We start from the raw sequence: 17,067 nt of genomic DNA on the forward strand, positions 1-17,067 counted from the left end.
TGTATTTTATTCTTGCCTTCCTAGATGAACCATATTCTCTCCAAAAGCAGTCTTTTTCCTTTTGTAGTTCCCGGTGAACAGAGTTTTAAGAGTACATAAGCATTTCATATTTTTTAAACTGAATCTTTTCAGAAGGTTGGAATACAAATGGTTATTTTTAACAATCAAATAATAACAATTATTATAACTGGGATCAAAAAGCCCCACATACACATTGACAGTCAGCAAATACTATCAATTCAAGAAAGCTTATGTAATCTCAGTTTCTAAAGTTCAGGGAAAACACCTTTGCAAAGAGTAAACCAAAAGCACTGAGAAATTATGTAACATGGCCAAAGTTGTACAATCTGTTATAATGCTGGGACCTGTTTAACAGGCAGACTTCTGGTCTAGAGATTTTTTTCCCTCTATTCTGTTATGCTGTCTTTATATATAATAAAACTTTATTAATCCACCTAATTAAAAATATAACCTGAAATACGAACAAGACAGAATCATAAAACATTTTAACAGGTACGACTCTAAAGGTATTTAGCTAAGTACATACAGCAAGTAATAGAAGATGTCCGATCCAATATAAACTGCTAAAGAAAAAGAAAACCAATTGTAATCATACATTTGAGCCATAATCAGTGGATCCTCCAAAGAGCTTTCTTGTATTAGTTAAATATACCATTTACAACCTTTTACAGTAATTTGATTGGTAAATAAGTAATGAAAAGAATTCAGGCAAGATTTGGCCCAATTAGAAGTTTAATTAAGTTAAGTTTAAACAAAGTATCTCATCTAATATTGAGGACGGACCCTGTAAGCCTGGTGGACTACATACAGTTCATGGGGTCGCAAAGAGTCGGACATAACTGAGCACACACACAGACACACACAGACACAGACACAGACACAGACACACACAGACACAGACACAGACACACACAGACACAGACACACACAGACACAGACACACACAGACAGAGACACAGACACAGACACAGACAGACACACACACACACACACACACACACACACACACCCACCCACCCACCTTGTAACTAGAGAACTATGCTGCTTGGGTTATTATAAAGAGTAAAGGGAAATAAAATACAACCTTTAAGGAAAGTCCATCCTGCCAGTTGAGGCTATAACACATACAGAACTCCATCAAATAACAACACCTAAGTCAAAATGACAACGTATGTATAAAGCTTACCCAAAGCAGCATATACCACACTAGGTTTTCCTTCTCACTCACCATTTTTCCCCACTGCTCTCCCTTAATCTTTTCACACAAGGCTCATTGTCCTGTTCACAAATCATTTTCTCCAGCTCTCCATCTGGATGCTAAGGTCTTCAATACTCCTAAGTTGCACAGTCAATGACTGTTACTAATCATCAAGACAGGTTTTTCAGATCCATGTCACCTGGGCTAATGGCTGATTTTGAGACAACTGTCCATCAAAAAAGTGATCTACTTACATGCTCTAGATTTGTCTTCAGTACTAATGGCTCATCTCTTTTTTTCTGTTCATCTATTTTCCTTTTTCCTATTTCTGTGTCCTCTGGTAACAACTTGTGGATTTGATCTTCAGAGGTTTTCTCCTCTTGTAACTTTTCTTCTCGCAGCTAAAAATACAAATCACATCAGGACAGTAGTTTCAGGCAACAAAAGACTTAAAAATACCATTTATTCAGTAGTCTATTAGAACAAACAGGAAAGTTCTGAGACTATTTCCTTATTGGATATAAAGCCCTCTTACTTTTTAAGTATGTCAGCTTCTACTTGACTCTTACCAAACACCCACTTCATGGCTTAAGATTTAACTGCTCTGCATTCTTGAGCAATATGAAATCACAAAAGCTAAGATAATACACATAATCAAGAACTAAGGTTTATTCACTTAGCCAAAAAACTTTCTTTATTTCCATGACCCAAATATAACTGCACTAGGCCAGGAGAATAGCAAAGATGTATACCACAGAGGGTCAGGGAAGTTGGACTAAGCAAGAAAGGGCTTTGGGCCTATTGGCAACAGAAAAAATGGCTTATAACAGTCCCAATGTCCTACAGTTTATGCTGTTATCTTGTTACCTACAGAATAGGTCAAGTACATGATCTACAAAGAAAGTTAAGGCAGACTAATATGCTCCTCATTTGAGGGAGGTAGCCTGGCATTATGAAAATAAGATGGCTTTTGGAATTAAGTAGTATCTTGCTATATACTTACGGTATATCAAGAGTTCCTTTCCTAACCTCCCTTTATTCTCTTTTCATTGCCTGGGACTTTAATAAAATTTAAATGGCATAATGTATATGAAAGCAATCTTAGGCTACTAATATTTTTAATCATACTTATAAAAAATAAAACTAGAGAACAAATTTTTTCATTGGCTGTCAACTCAGAGTTATAAAACAACAATAACAATAAACAACAATATTCAGTTTTTAAAATTAATATTTCTTTTTAAGTTATGAAAGTATAACTCATTTATAGAAGACCTGGAAAACACAAAGTTACATATAGTCCCACTATACATTACTATTATTTTTTAAGTAGGCAAATTAAAATTTTTAGTTGGAATTTCAATATCAAACTGAAAAATTAATAGAATGAATAGACAGAAGAGTAGAAGAATACAGTAGACTCGAGGGCTTCCCAGGTGGCGTGAGTGGTAAAGAACCTGCCTGCCAGCGCAGGCTCTCTTGGTCAGGAAGGTCCCCTGGAGGAGGACATGGCAACCCACTCCAGTATGCTTACCTAGAGAATCCCATGGAGAGGAGCCCGGCAGGCTACAGTCCACAGGGTCGCAAAGAGTCAGACATGACTGAAGTGACTTAGCACACACGTGCTCACACACATGAACCAACTGGTACCATGAACCAATTCCAGATAAATTAAGATTTATACAATTTTCACACAACAGAAGGATACAAATTCTATTCAAGTTCCTATAGACTATAACCTAGAAGACACTGGAACATTTCCAGGGACATAAAACAAGGTGCAAAAATTTCACAGTCTAAAGGCATTAAAATCATAGAGAGCTTGTTCTCTTATCATTGTGGAATTATGTTAGAAATCAATATCAAGAGATATCTGAAAATAACCCACATATTTTTAAGTGCAATATGACATCTACCAAGAGTTCATTGACTTAGTCATTTAAAGCCTCAATAAAGTTAGACTGAAAAAAACACAGATGGTGATTGCAGAGAAGAAAGCATTTAAATGAGAAATTAATATCCAAGACACTTTAAAAACCCCATGCATCTGGAAATTAAATGTCCATTTTAAAATAATGAATGTATCTAAGAAGCCATAACAAGGAAAATTAGAAAATTTTTGTAACAGAATAAAAATGAAAAGAGAATTTATCAGAATTTGTTGCATGCAGCTGAAAATGCTCAATGTAACTTAAATACAATGTGGAATCTTGAAAAAGGTATGAAAACAAATAATGGACACTGGCATAAGATTTTATGAAATTTGAACAAAATCTGTACTTTAGTTAATAATACCATATCACATGTTAATTTCTTGTTTTGATTAAGATTTAGCCTTATATTTCCAATTTCCATAGGTATGATTCCAATAAGCCTGAACTAGTCTTAACACGCTGAGTCTAACTAAAGAGGTTATGAATATGTAAAGAACACAAAATACAATGTTACATAAGGAGGAGATTCAAATGAAATAATGTACTCCCAACTTCTCAAGTCAAACAAGAACACAAGAGGATGAAAGCTGATCCATAGCTAGAGAGAAAGCAAACCTGAATTCTATGCTAACTGCCTACATGAAAGATCAAAGCCTTTTAACAATCTTAGATGAGAAATTCTCATTCAACAACATGAACACAGGCTTCACTAAGGGGCATTGCACTTGAAGAGAATAGAAAGGCAGAGTGGCAAAAAGAAAACAAGTTTCAGCATCACCTTATCACTTACTGAACTGTGTGTGTCAGATGTGGCCCTCAAAAAACAACTAAGGCTTACAACTTAGGTTCAGTTCAGTTTAGTCGCTCAGTCGTGTACAACTCTTTGTGACCCCATGGACTGCAGGACACCAGGGTTCCCTGTCCATCACCAACTCCCAGAGCTTGCTCAAACTCATGTCCATCATTGTCAGTGATGCCATCCAACCATCTCATCCTCTGTCGTCCCCTTCTCCTCCTGCCTCAATCTTTCCCAGCATCAGGGTCTTTTCCAATGAGTCGACTCTGCATCTGGTCACCAAAGTATTGCAGCTTTAGCTTCAGCATCAATCCTTCCAATGAATATTCAGGATTGATTTTGTTTAAGATGGATTGCTTGGATCTCCTTGCTGTCCAAGGGACTCTCAAGAGTCTTCTCCAATCAGTTAAGTTCAGTCGCTCAGTCGTGTCCGACTCTTTGCGACCCCATGAGCTGCAGCACGCCAGGCCTCCATGTCCAACACCAACTCCTGGAGCCTACCCAAACTCATGTCCATTGAATTGGTGATGCCATCCAACCATCTCATCCTCTGTTGTCCCCTTCTCCTCATGCCCTCAATCTTTCCCAGCATCACAGTCTTTCAAATGAGTCAGCTCTTCGCATCAGGTGGCCAAAGTATTGGAGTTTCAGCTTTAACATCAGACCTTCCAATGAACACCTAGGACTGATCTCCTTGAGGATGGACTGGCTGGATCTCTTTGCAGTCCAAGGGACTCTCAAGAGTCTTCTCCAACACCACAGTTCAAAAGCATCAATTCTTCGGCGCTCAACTTTCTTCACAGTCCAACTCTCACATCCATACATGACTACTGGAAAATACAGGACCTTTGTTGGCAAAGTAATGTCTCTGCTTTTTAATATGCTGTCTAGATTGTTCATAACTTTTCTTCCAAGGAGTAAGTGTCTTTTAATTTCATGGCTGCAATCACCATCTACAGTGATTTTGGAGCCCAGAAAAATAAAGTCTCTCACTGTTTCCACTGTTTCCCCATCTATTTGCCAAGAAGTGATAAGACCAGATGCCATGATCTTAGTTTTCTGAATGTTGAGCTTTAAGCCAACTTTTTCACTCTCCTCTTTCACTTTCATCAGGAGGTTCTTTAGTTCTTCTTCGCCTTCTGCCATAAATAAGGGTGGTGTCATCTTCATATCTGAGGTTATTGATATTTCTCCCGGCCATCTTGATTCCAGCTTGGGCTTCCTCCAGCCCAGCATTTCTCACGATGGACTCTGCATATAAGTTAAATAAGCAGGGTGACAATATACAGCCTTGACGTACTCCTTTTCCTATTTGGAACCAGTCTGTTGTTCCATGTCCAGTTCTAACTGTTGCTTCCTGACCTGCATACAGGTTTCTCAAGAAGCAGGTCAGGTGGTCTGGTATTCCCATCTCTTTCAGAATTTTCCACAGTTTATCGTGATCCACACAGTCAGAGGCTTTAGCATAGTCAATAAAGCAGAAACAGATGTTTTTCTGGAACTCTCTTCCAATATCACGGTTCAAACACATCAGTTCTTCGGTGCTCAGCTTTCTTTATAGTCCAACTCTCACATCCATACATGACCACTGAAAAAACCATAGCTTTGAATAGATGGACCTTTGTTGGCAAAGTAATGTCTCTGCTTTTTAATATGATGTCTAGGTTTTTCATAGCTTTTCTTCCAAGGAGCAAGCATCTTTTAATTTCACGGCTGCAGTCACCATCTGCTGTGATTCTGGAGCCCCAAAAAATAAAGTCTCTCACTATTTCCAGTGTTTCCCCATATTTTTGCCATGAAGTGATCAGACCGGATGCCATGATCTTAGTTTTGCCAACTTCAGGCTTAAATTGAAGAAAGTAGGGAAATATTGAGTTTTAAGCCAACTTTTTCACTCTCCTCTTTCACTTTCATCAAGAGGCTCTTTAGTTCTTCTTCACTTTCTGCCGTAAGGGTGGTATCATCTGCATACCTGAGGTTACTTATATTTCTCCTGGCAATCTTGATTCCAGCTTGAGTTTCGTCCAGCCCAGCATTTCGCATGAAGTAAACTGCATATAAGTTAAATAAGCAGAGTGACAATATACAGCCTTGTCGTACTCCTTTCCTGATTTGGAACCAGTTGGCTGTTTCACGTCCAGTTCTAATGGTTGCTTCTTGACCTGCATAGAGATTTCTCAGGAGGCAGGTCAGGTGGTCTGGTATGCCCATCTCTTGAAGAATTTTCCAGTTTGTTGTGATCTACACAGTCAAAAGCTTTAGAGGAGTCAGTAAAGCAGTAGTAGTTTTTCTGGAACTCTCTTGCTTACAATAATCCAACAGATGGTGGCAATTTGATCTCTGGTTCCGCTGCCTTTTCTAAAACCAGCTGAACATGCGGAAGTTCATGGTTCATGTACAGCTGAAGCCTGGCTTGGAGAATTCGGAGCATTACTTTACTATCGTGTGAAATGAGTGCAATTGTGCAGTAGTTTGAGCATTGTTTGGCATTGCCTTTCTTTGGGATTGGAATGAAAACTGACCTTTTCCAGTCCTGTGGCCACTGCTGTTTTCCAAATTTGCTGGCATACTTTTAGGATTTGAAATAGCTCAACTGGAATTCTATCACCACCACTAGCTTTGTACGTAGTGATGCTTCCTATGGCCCACTTGACTTCCCATTCCAGGATGTCTGGATCTAGGTGAGTGATCACATCATCGTGGTTATCTGGGTCATGAAGATCTTTTTTGTACAGTTCTTCTGTGTATTCTCACCACTTCTTCTTAATATCTTCTGCTTCCATTAGATCCATACCATCTCTGTCCTTTACTGTGTTCATCTTTGCATGAAATGTTCCTTTGGTATCTCAAATTTTCTTGAAGAGATCTCTAGTCTTTCCCATTATTTTTATCATTTTCTTTTTTCTAAATTTCTCATTCTTTATTATTTTCCTTTATTTCTTTGCATTGATCACTAAGGAAGGCTTTCTTATCTCTCCTTGCTATTGTTTGGAACTCTGCATTCGAATGGGTTTATCTTTCCTTTTCTCCTTTGGCTTTTGCTTCTCCTTTCTCAGCTATTTGTAAGGCCTCTTCAGACAACCATTTTGCCTTTGTGCATTTCTTTTTCTTGGGGATGGTCTTGATCACTGCCTCCTGTACAATGTCACGAACCTCCATCCACAGTTCTTCAGGCTCTCTATCAGATCTAATCCCTTGAATCTATTTGTCACTTCCACTGTATAAGCATAAGGGATTTGATTTAGGTTATACCTGAATGGTCTAATAGTTTTCCCTACTTTCTTCAATTTAAGCCTGAATTTGGCAATAAGGGGTTCATGATCTGAGCCACAGTAAGCTCCCAGTCGTTTTTCCTAATTGTATAGAGCTTCTCCATCTTCAGCTGCATAAAACAGAATCAATCTGATTTCAGTATTGACCATCTGGTGAGAGTCCATGTGTAGAGTCTTCTCTTATGTTGTTGGAAAAGGGTGTTTGTTATGACCAGTGCTTTCTCTTGGCTAAACTCTGTTAACCTTTGCCCTGTTTCATTTTGTACTCCAAGGCCAAACTTGCCTGTTACTCCAGGTATCTCTTGACTTCCTACTTTTGCATTCCAGTCCCCTATAGTGAAAAGGACATCTTTTGGGGGTGTTAGTTCTAGAAGGTCTTGTAGGTCTTCACAGAACCATTCAACTTCAGTTTCTTCAGCATTAATGGTAGGGGCACAGACTTGGATTACTGTGATACTGAATGGTTTGCCTTGTAAAAGAGCAGAGATCATTCTGTCATTGTTGAGACTGCACCCAAGAACTGCATTTTGGACTCTTTTTTTGACTTTGAGGGCTACTCCATTTCTTCTAAGGGATTCTTGTCGACAGTAGTAGATATAATGTTCATCTGAGTTAAATTCACCCATTCCAGAATTAGGTAATGTGTTCAAATTCAGAGCCATAACCTTTGAACTGGAATTCAAATCTACATTTACCTTGGTGGTGTTCAGCCAAGGATGATTTTACACCTGGCAATGTCTGGAGACACTTCTGGCTATCACAACTGAGGGGATAGGTGTATGTTGCTACTGGTATCTAGTGGGTAGAGACCAGGAACTGCTACTAAACATCCTAAATGCATAAAATAGCCCCCAATAATATATACATACACAGATGCTGCCATTTTAAAAAAAAACTAAAAAATTTCCTGTTTTATGTATTTTAGCATTACTTTGTTCAGTGATTAATTGTGTTTACATACTATGTTCTCTGGCTTTTTAAGTGTTTCAGAATGCATCCTTTGCTTCCAAATAATGTTTATGGCTGCTCTCAAAGTTTTTGACAGTGAACTTGTGCTATTGGCAGAACAACTTTTTCATTGCAGTGTTGAATCTCTGTGAACACAGCATCAACTTGAAGTTAAAAATTTACAAAATTGAAAACTCCATATATCTGTTTAAATCTTCATATGAATCATGTTGGTATTTTCTCTATACTAGATTCTGTAGATGCTAGTTTTGGTCCCTTTTGATGGTTATTTATAAGGACTTGAGAACTTGGTCTCTAGGAAAGAGTTTTTATACTCAGGGAAAATGGCTCTGATAGTGTCAGACAATAGCATATAACCCTGAGTAAGAAGTATTGATAGAAGGCAATGGCACCCCACTCCAGTATTCTTGCCTGGAGAATCCCAGGGACGGAGGAGCCTGGTGGGCTGCCGTCTATGGGGTCGCACAGAGTCAGACACGACTGAAGCGACTTAGCTGTAGTAGCATCAGTGCCACAAAGTGAAAATATAGGTCACTAACTACAAACCACCAAAGGGTTCCATTCCCACTTAAACCAAGGTCATATACTTTATGTCTGAACTTTTTTTACTTTTCATCTTCATTCATATCTTGGTAGTTTTCCCTGCTTTCCAATAAAGTTTTTCTATGAGAGCTAAAAAAAAAAAAAGAAGTATTGATAGCTGCTGTTTATTGAACTCTTCCATGTTTCAGACATGAAGTTTATAGAGCTTACCTTATTTAATCCTCAAGGGCTTTGTTTGTACCTATCATCACCATTTTATAGACACAAAAATTAACACTCAGTGGTTATTTCCTAAAGTCTGTGTTTGAATACTGAAGAGCTTAGATTTTAAAGCAAACCACTGGCTTCAAATACTAGGGTTTCCCAACCTCAGTACTATTGACATTTTGGGCCAGATAGTTCTTTGTTAAGGTGAGCAGGTCAGAGTGTGAGCAGAAGGCTTTTTCAGGAATACTTTGCTGGGGAGCAGGAGTTAAGGATGGAATGGTACAACAAGAGACAGCAAGCCAATAAAAGTGGTTGGCCTAATGGTTGTCCTACAGAGGACAATGTGAGAAACTGTAGGAGATGCAGCTCAAGACTCAAATCTGAAGTGAGAAACGGGTAAGCAAATATTATATACATATATATGTACGTGTGAGTGTGTCTGCATAAATAGACTCCCACCTCCTGCGGACCAAAGTTTGCTCCACTGGATGTTAAATATCCCTCACACTGGCTTGTACAACTCCAGTAAGTTCCCATGGTAAGCGCTGTACAGCAACCATAGCCCTAGAGCTAAAAGCAAGAAACAAGCAGTGTGAACCAAAACAAGAGACCTCAGACTGTACCAAGTAAAGCTGCCCACCTCTGTAAAGTGGAATGCTTTTTACTGCCTCCACTTTTTTTAATGTTTATTTATTTACTGGCCATGCTGGGCAGCTCATGGGATGCCATGCTGGGCAGCTCATGGGATCTCAGCTCCCTGACCAAGGATGGAACCTGTGCCGCCTGCAGTGGAAGGGGTGAGTCCTAATCACTGGACCACGAGGGAATTCCCTGACTCTATCTTTAGATACTATTACTGACAACTACTGACTTCCGTATAGTAACCTCATTCTCAGCCACACTCCAAGAATACCGTGTAATACTTTTCCTCAAACTATCTTTCCTTTGTCATTAATTTTTTAAAATAAACTTTTCTTTAAGGCTGTGCTGTGCATGTGGGATCTTAGTTCCCCGACCAGAGACCAAAGCCATGCGCCCTACAGTGGAAGCATGGGGTCTTGACCACTGGACCATCAGGGAAGTCCCCAAAATAAACTTTTAAAAATCATATCACTATACACACAGTGTACAAATGATAAATGTAAAACATGAAAAATTCTACAAAATAAGCACATCCAGGTGACTACCACCCAGATCAGGAACCCTTTGTGCCTACTCCTCACCCCAAAATATCCATGATCCCAGCTTACAACACCAAAAACATACCTTCACCTGTTTTTGAGTTTTTATATAAATGGAATTTTATGTATTTATTGAATCTCTCTTTCTTCAGTCAACATTTCATTTGTGATCCAAGAGGGAGGGGATATATGTACACATATAGCTGATTCACTTTTTTGTATAGCAGAAACTAACACAACATTGTAAAGCAACTACTCTCCAATTTAAAAATAAACATTCCGTTTATGAGATTCGTCCATGTAGGTGTATTTAGTAGTTTGTTCTTTCTCATTGTTTTATAGTATTCCAATGTTTGACTACAAAATAACTCAATGATTTTATTGTTATAGATACTTGTGTAACTATTAATTTTTTTATTCACAAATAAACTACTATGACCATTCTTAAAAATGTATCCTGATACATATACTATTCTGTGGGATATATTGTAGAAGAGAAGCTGTTTAGTCATAAAGTGGGGGTACACTGCCATAGCTTCCCCAAATTCATTGTACAAATTATACTCTCACCCCAATCTGCAATGTAGCAGGAATGACAGTTGCTCTCAACCTTGTTAACACTCAGAATTGTCTATTTTGGCCATTTCAGTGCATACATATTAATACTGCATTATGACTTCAATTTGTATTTCTCTGATGACTAAAGATCTAAAGCAGTTTTTCACATGCTATCGATTATTTGGAAATTCTTTTTTATGACATGCCTATTCACATTGTTGCCGTTTCTCCTTTCAAATATTTGGAATTTCCCCTAATAATTTATAGGAGTTATACTTTTTGGATATGCAGCAATTTTCAAGAAAAAATACATACCTCTAAGAAACACACACACACACACTTTTCCCCCCTCTCATACTAACTCGCCTTTTTCATTCTCTTGGTAGTGCCTTTTGAAGGCAAGAAGCTCCAGGTTTTAATGCAGTTTAACATTAGTGATTATTTTTAAAGAAATTGTCTCATAGTATCTATTTTTTGGCTCTGTGTCCTGGCGCTTGAGGATAGAACCAGAGGACTGGAAGCTGCTGGTACTGAAGACACGATGCCAAGGAGGCCAGAGCCCATTCCTTCTACCTCCATAAATTACATAGATCGGGAATCCCTGCCAAGAAAAGGAGGGTCCAGAGGCACCACCCCCCTTCCCCAAGATCCCCAGCACGAACCCCATGTCTACAAAGTCACACTCACTCAGTCATCGCCCTCATAGTATCTTTAAGGAATTATTTTTTGACATTTCACATACAGATCTACAATCCACCTTGAGCTGTTGTTTTTTTCTTTTTTAAATCAACTATGTTAAGGAATAACCTACATATGATAAAATGATCTCATATGGAATGCACAGCTCAACGAATTTCAACAAATGTATATATCCAAGTAACCATATCCCTAATCAAGATACAGAACATTTTTACCACCAAGAAAGTCACCTCAAACCCAATAGTGGGAATTCCCTGGCAGTACAGTGCTTAGACTCTATACTTTTACTGCCAAGAGCCCGAGTTTGGTCCCTGATCAGGGAACTAAGAATCCACAAATGGAATGCAGCATGGCCAAAAACAAAAACAATTTTAAAAAAACCACTAGTAATCAATCTCCCACCCTACTCAGCTCAGTTCAGTTGCTCAGTCGTGTCCGACTCTTTGCGACCCCATGAATTGTAGCACGCCAGGCCTCCCTGACACTAAATTTTATAACTATGACTACAGATTAGTGTCGCCTACTATAAAATCATACAGCATATATTCCTTTATGTCAAGATTCATTCACAGCACATTTTTTATATTCATCCATGCTACTGAGTTCATTATAATACTGTATTCCTTATATTCTTTTTATGGATAAGTTATATTCCATTGCATGAATATACCACAGTATGTTTATCAAGTATTATACATGTGGGTTGTATTTAGTTTGGAGCTGTTATGAATAAAGCTGCTATGAACATTCATGTCTTTTTCTGAACAGATGTTTTTATTTTGCTTGTCTGAACAGCTACAAGTAGAATTGCTCTGTCAAAGAGTTGCCGCTGCTGCTGCTAAGTCACGTCAGTCGTGTCTGACTCTGTGTGATGCCATAGATGCCAGCCAACCAGGCTCCCCCGTCCCTGGGATTCTCCAGGCAAGAACACTGGAGTGGGTTGCCATTTCCTTCTCCAGTGCATGAAAGTGAAAAGTGAAAGTGAAGTCACTCAGTCATGTCTGACTCTGCGACCCCATGGACTGCAGCCTAGCAGGCTCCTCCATCCATGGGATTTTCCAGACAAGAGTCCTGGAGTGGGTCGCCAATGCCTTTTCCATCAAGTAGCTAAGTGTATGTTTAAACTTATACACTGCCAAAATGTTTCCCATGGAGATATACCATTTTATACAATCAGTCCTCCATATCCATGGGTTCCACATCAGTAGATCTAACCAACCACAGATCAAAAATCAAAAATCAATCTGCCAGATTCTCTGGTAGTGCAGTGGGTAAGAATCCTCCTGCCAGTGCAGGGGATATGGGTTCAGTCCCTGGTCCAGGAAGATTCCATGTGCCGCAGAGCAACTAAGTCCGTGCACCACAACTTCTGAGCTCGCACTCTAGAGCCTGTGAGCCTCAGTTAATGAGTGCCTGTGCCGCAACTACTGAGCCCATGTGCTGCAACTACTGAAGCCTGTGCATCTAGAGCCTGTGCTCCGCAACAAGAGAAGCCACTGCAATGAAGAGCAGCCCCAGCTCTCTGCAACTAGAGAAAGCCTGCATGCAGCGATGAAAAGCTGGTGCACCCAAAAATAAAATAAGTAAGTGTTTTAAAAACATCAATCTGCCTTTGGTGGAACCTGTGTACACTGAACCTGCAGATGCCAAAGGCCAACTGTACTCTGCTTTTCATAAGGGACTTGAACATCCACGGATTTTGTTATCCACATGGTTTCTGGAACCATTACCTTGTAGATATGGAGGGAGGATCTACTCCCACTAACAATTCATGAGAAATCCAGCTTATTCTCACACTCATTTGGACACATGGAATTCTTAGCCTTTTAATTTTAGCTATTCCAGAGAAAGTAGCGGATATCCCATATGTGATTTTAGTGAGTATCTCCCTGCTGGTTAACTATGTTGAGCATCTTTTCACATTTTCGGTAGCATGTCTTCTTTTGTGAAGTGTCTGTTTTCAATCAAGTTTCTTTTTTAAAAAAATTCTAAATAAAAGTTGGCTGTTAGATATTTTGAGAATATCTTTTCCCAGTATTTGCTTTGTTTATTTTCTAAATGCGTAGAAGATTTTAACTTTAATAAAATTCAATACATCATTTTTTTCTTCTGTGATTAGGATTTTTGGAGTTCTTGTCTAGTAAATCTTTGCCTACCCTAAGAGCAATATTTTTTTCTTCTAGGTCTTCTTCTGCATAATTTTAGCTTTTATGTTTAGTCTATGATCCATGGTATACAGATCATGGTATACTGATTTATTCACAGGATAAGTCTGTTCCAACATTGCTGTTGAAAAGACAGTTCTTTTGCCACTGAATTACTTCTGTGCCCTTAGGAATATCAATTGACTATTTATGAGGGGGTCTATTCCAGGACTATATTCTATTCCATTGATCTATGTCTTTTCCCTATGCCAGTACCATATTCTCTTGATGACTATCATTTAAAAATCAGGTAGTAAAAGTCCTTCAATAAAAACAGTCATTATTCACAGACATGATCCTCCATGTAGAAAATTCACTAGAATCTACAAAAAAAGCTACTACAACTACTAAATGAGTTTAGCACAGTTGTAGGATAAAGTATCAAAATGTAAAAACCAATAGTATTTTTATATACTTGCAAGAATTGTAATACCACTTACAGTAATATCCAAAAATGTGAAATATTTAAGATAAATCTGATAAAAGAGCTGGAAAGTGAAAACCACAAACCACTGCTGAGAGAAACTAACGAAGAACTAAATAAATAGAAGGATATCATGTTTATGAGTTTGAAGACTCAATTACTGAGATATCAATTCTCCCCGAATTGATCGATAGACTCTAGGCAATCCGAATCAGAATGCCAGCAAGTGTTTTTGTAGAAACTGGCAAGCCAATACTAAAATTCAGATGGATATACAGTGACCCAAGAAGCCAAAATAACTTACTAGAAAGCTACAATAATCAAAACAGCATGGTACTGGTGTAATAATAAACAAATAGATCAATGATACAGATACAATATAGAGTTTAGAAACAAATCCACAATATACAGGTAACTAATATTTGACAAAGGTGCAGAAAGCAATCCAATGGAGAAGGACAGTCTTTTCAGCAAATGTGCCAGAATAATTGGGACATCCATATGCACAACATATATAAAAATTAACTCAAAATGGATCACAGACCTAAATGTAAAGCCTAAAACTATAAAACTTCCAAAAGAAACCACAGGAGAAAATCTTTGTTAACTTTGGAAAAAGAATTCTTGGATATAACATCAAAAGCAAAATCTACAAAAGGGGGGGAAAAAAAAAAGAACAAAGTGTACTTTTGGAAAGTTAAAAACTTCTACCATTCAAAGGACTCTAAGAAAATGAAAAGAGACTGATTCAGGGAGAAAAATATTTACAAAGCATATACCTGATAAGACTTGTATTCAAAAATCTTTCCAAATTCAACAGTAAGAAAATACAAATAAACACATGAAAAGATGCTCAACATTACTAGTCATTAGTTAAGTTTAGTCACTCAGTCGTGTCTGACTCTTTGTGACCCCATGAACCACAGCACGCCAGGCCTCCCTGTCCATCACCAACTCCTAGAGTTCACCCAAACCCTTGTCCATCGAGTCAGTGATGCCATCCAACCATCTCATTCTCTGTCGTCCCCTCCTCCTCATGCTCTCAATCTTTCCCAGCATCAGGGTCTTTTCAAATGAGGCAGCTCTTCGCATCAGGTGGCCAAAGCATTGGAGTTTCAGCTTCAACATCAGTCCTTCCAATGAACACTCAGGACTGATCTCCTTTAGCATGGACTGGCTGGATCTCCTTGCAGTCCAAGGGACTCTCAAGAGTCTTCTCCAACACCACAGTTCAAAAGCATCAATTCTTTGGCGCTCAGCTTTCTTCACAGTCCAACTCTCACATCCATACATGACCACTGGAAAAACCAGTGGTTTTGACTAGACGGACCTTTGTTGGCAAAGTAATGTCTCTGCTTTTTAATATGCTGCCTAGGTTGCTCATAATTTTCCTTCCAAGGAGTAGCGTCATTTAATTTCATGGCTGCATTCACCATCTGCTGTGATTTTGGAGCCCAAAAAACTAAAGTCAGCCACTGTTTCCACTGTTTCCCCATCTATTTGCCATGAAGTGATGGGACCAGATGCCATGATCTTAGTTTTCTGAATGTTGAGCTTTAAGCCAACTTTTCCACTCTCTTCTTTCACTTTTTCAAGAGGCTCTTTAGTTCTTCACTTTCTGCCATAAGGGTGGTGTCATCTGCATATCTGAGGTTATTGATATTTCTCCCACAATCTTGATTCCAGCTTGTGCTTCCTCCAGCCCAGCATTTCTCATGATGTACTCTGCATAGACTTTAAATAAGCAGGGTGACGATACACAGCCTTGACGTACTCCTTTTCCTATTTGGAATCACTCTGTTGTTCCATATCTAATTCTAACTGTTGCTTCCTGACCTGCATACAGGTTTCTCAAGAGGCAGGTCTGGTGGTCTGGTATTCCCATCCCTTTCAGAATTTTCCACAGTTTATCATGAGCCACACAGTTAAAGGCTTTGGCATAGTCAATAAAGCAGAAATAGATGCTTTTCTGGAACTCTCTTGCTTTTTCCATGATCCAGCAGATGTTGACAATTTGATCTCTGGTTCCTCTGCCTTTTCTAAAACCAGCTTGAACATCTGGAAGTCACGGTTCACGTATTGCTGAAGCATGGCTTGGAGAATTTTAAGCATTACTTTACTAGCATGTGAGATGAGTGCCATTTTGCAGTAGTTTGAGCATTCTTTGGCACTGCCTTTCTTCAGTTCAGTCGCTCAGTCGTGTCTGACTCTTTGTGACCCCACGAATCGCAGCATGCCAGGCTTCCCTGTCCATCACCAACTCCCGGAGTTCACTCAGACTCACACCCATCAAGTCAGTGATGCCATCCAGCCATCTCCTCCTCGGTCGTCCCCTTCTCCTCCTGCCCCCAATCCCTCCCAGCATCAGAGTCTTTTCCAATGAGTCAACTCTTCTCATGAGGTGGCCAGGGTACTGGAGTTTCAGCTTTAGCATCTTTCCTTCCAAAGAAATCCCAGGGCTGATCTCCTTCAGAATGGATTGGTTGGATCTCCTTACAGTCCAAGGGACTCTCAAGAGTCTTCTCCAACACCACAGTTCAAAAGGGAAATACAAATTAAAACCACAATGAGATACCACTACATAACAACTAGAATTGCGAAAATTAAAAAGACTATCACTACCAAATGTTGGCAAAGACTGAGAGAAACCAGAACATTCATACACTACTGGTAAGAATTAAAATGGGAAAACCACTTTGGAAAAGTTTGGCAGTTTCTTAGAAAAGGAAGCACACATACCATATGATCCAGCCATCTCAAGTCAAGTATTTACTTAAGAGAAAAAAAAATTATTTTGTACAAAGACTTGCAAGTGAATGGTCACAGTAGCTTTATTTGTAATAGCTAAGAACTGAAAACAACCCAAATGTCTATTAAGAGGCAAACAGATAAACAAACTGTGACATGTACAATGAAATACTACTCAACAATAAGAAAGAATAAATTATTGATACATGTAACTAGCTGAATGAATCTCCGAATTACTATGCTGACTGAAAAAGTGAAACAGAAAAGCATTAAGCAATTTAGATCAAAAAGAAAAAGCATTAATTGGACTTCA

At 38.8% G+C, this 17,067-nt stretch overlaps 1 protein-coding gene across 1 annotated transcript in view; it reads right to left on the reverse strand.

Annotated features, from left to right (window-relative positions):
- The window catches only part of RNF169 (ring finger protein 169), a 93,956-nt gene that overhangs the window by 33,600 nt on the left and 43,289 nt on the right, over nucleotides 1–17,067 (reverse strand). The window contains exon 3 of the mRNA XM_018059348.1: nucleotides 1,474–1,620. Coding sequence (XP_017914837.1) covers nucleotides 1,474–1,620 — 147 coding nt within the window. The remainder of the gene's footprint in view (nucleotides 1–1,473; nucleotides 1,621–17,067) is intronic.

Source organism: Capra hircus, chromosome 15, assembly GCF_001704415.2.
Source record: "Capra hircus breed San Clemente chromosome 15, ASM170441v1, whole genome shotgun sequence".
NCBI lineage: Eukaryota > Metazoa > Chordata > Mammalia > Artiodactyla > Bovidae > Capra > Capra hircus.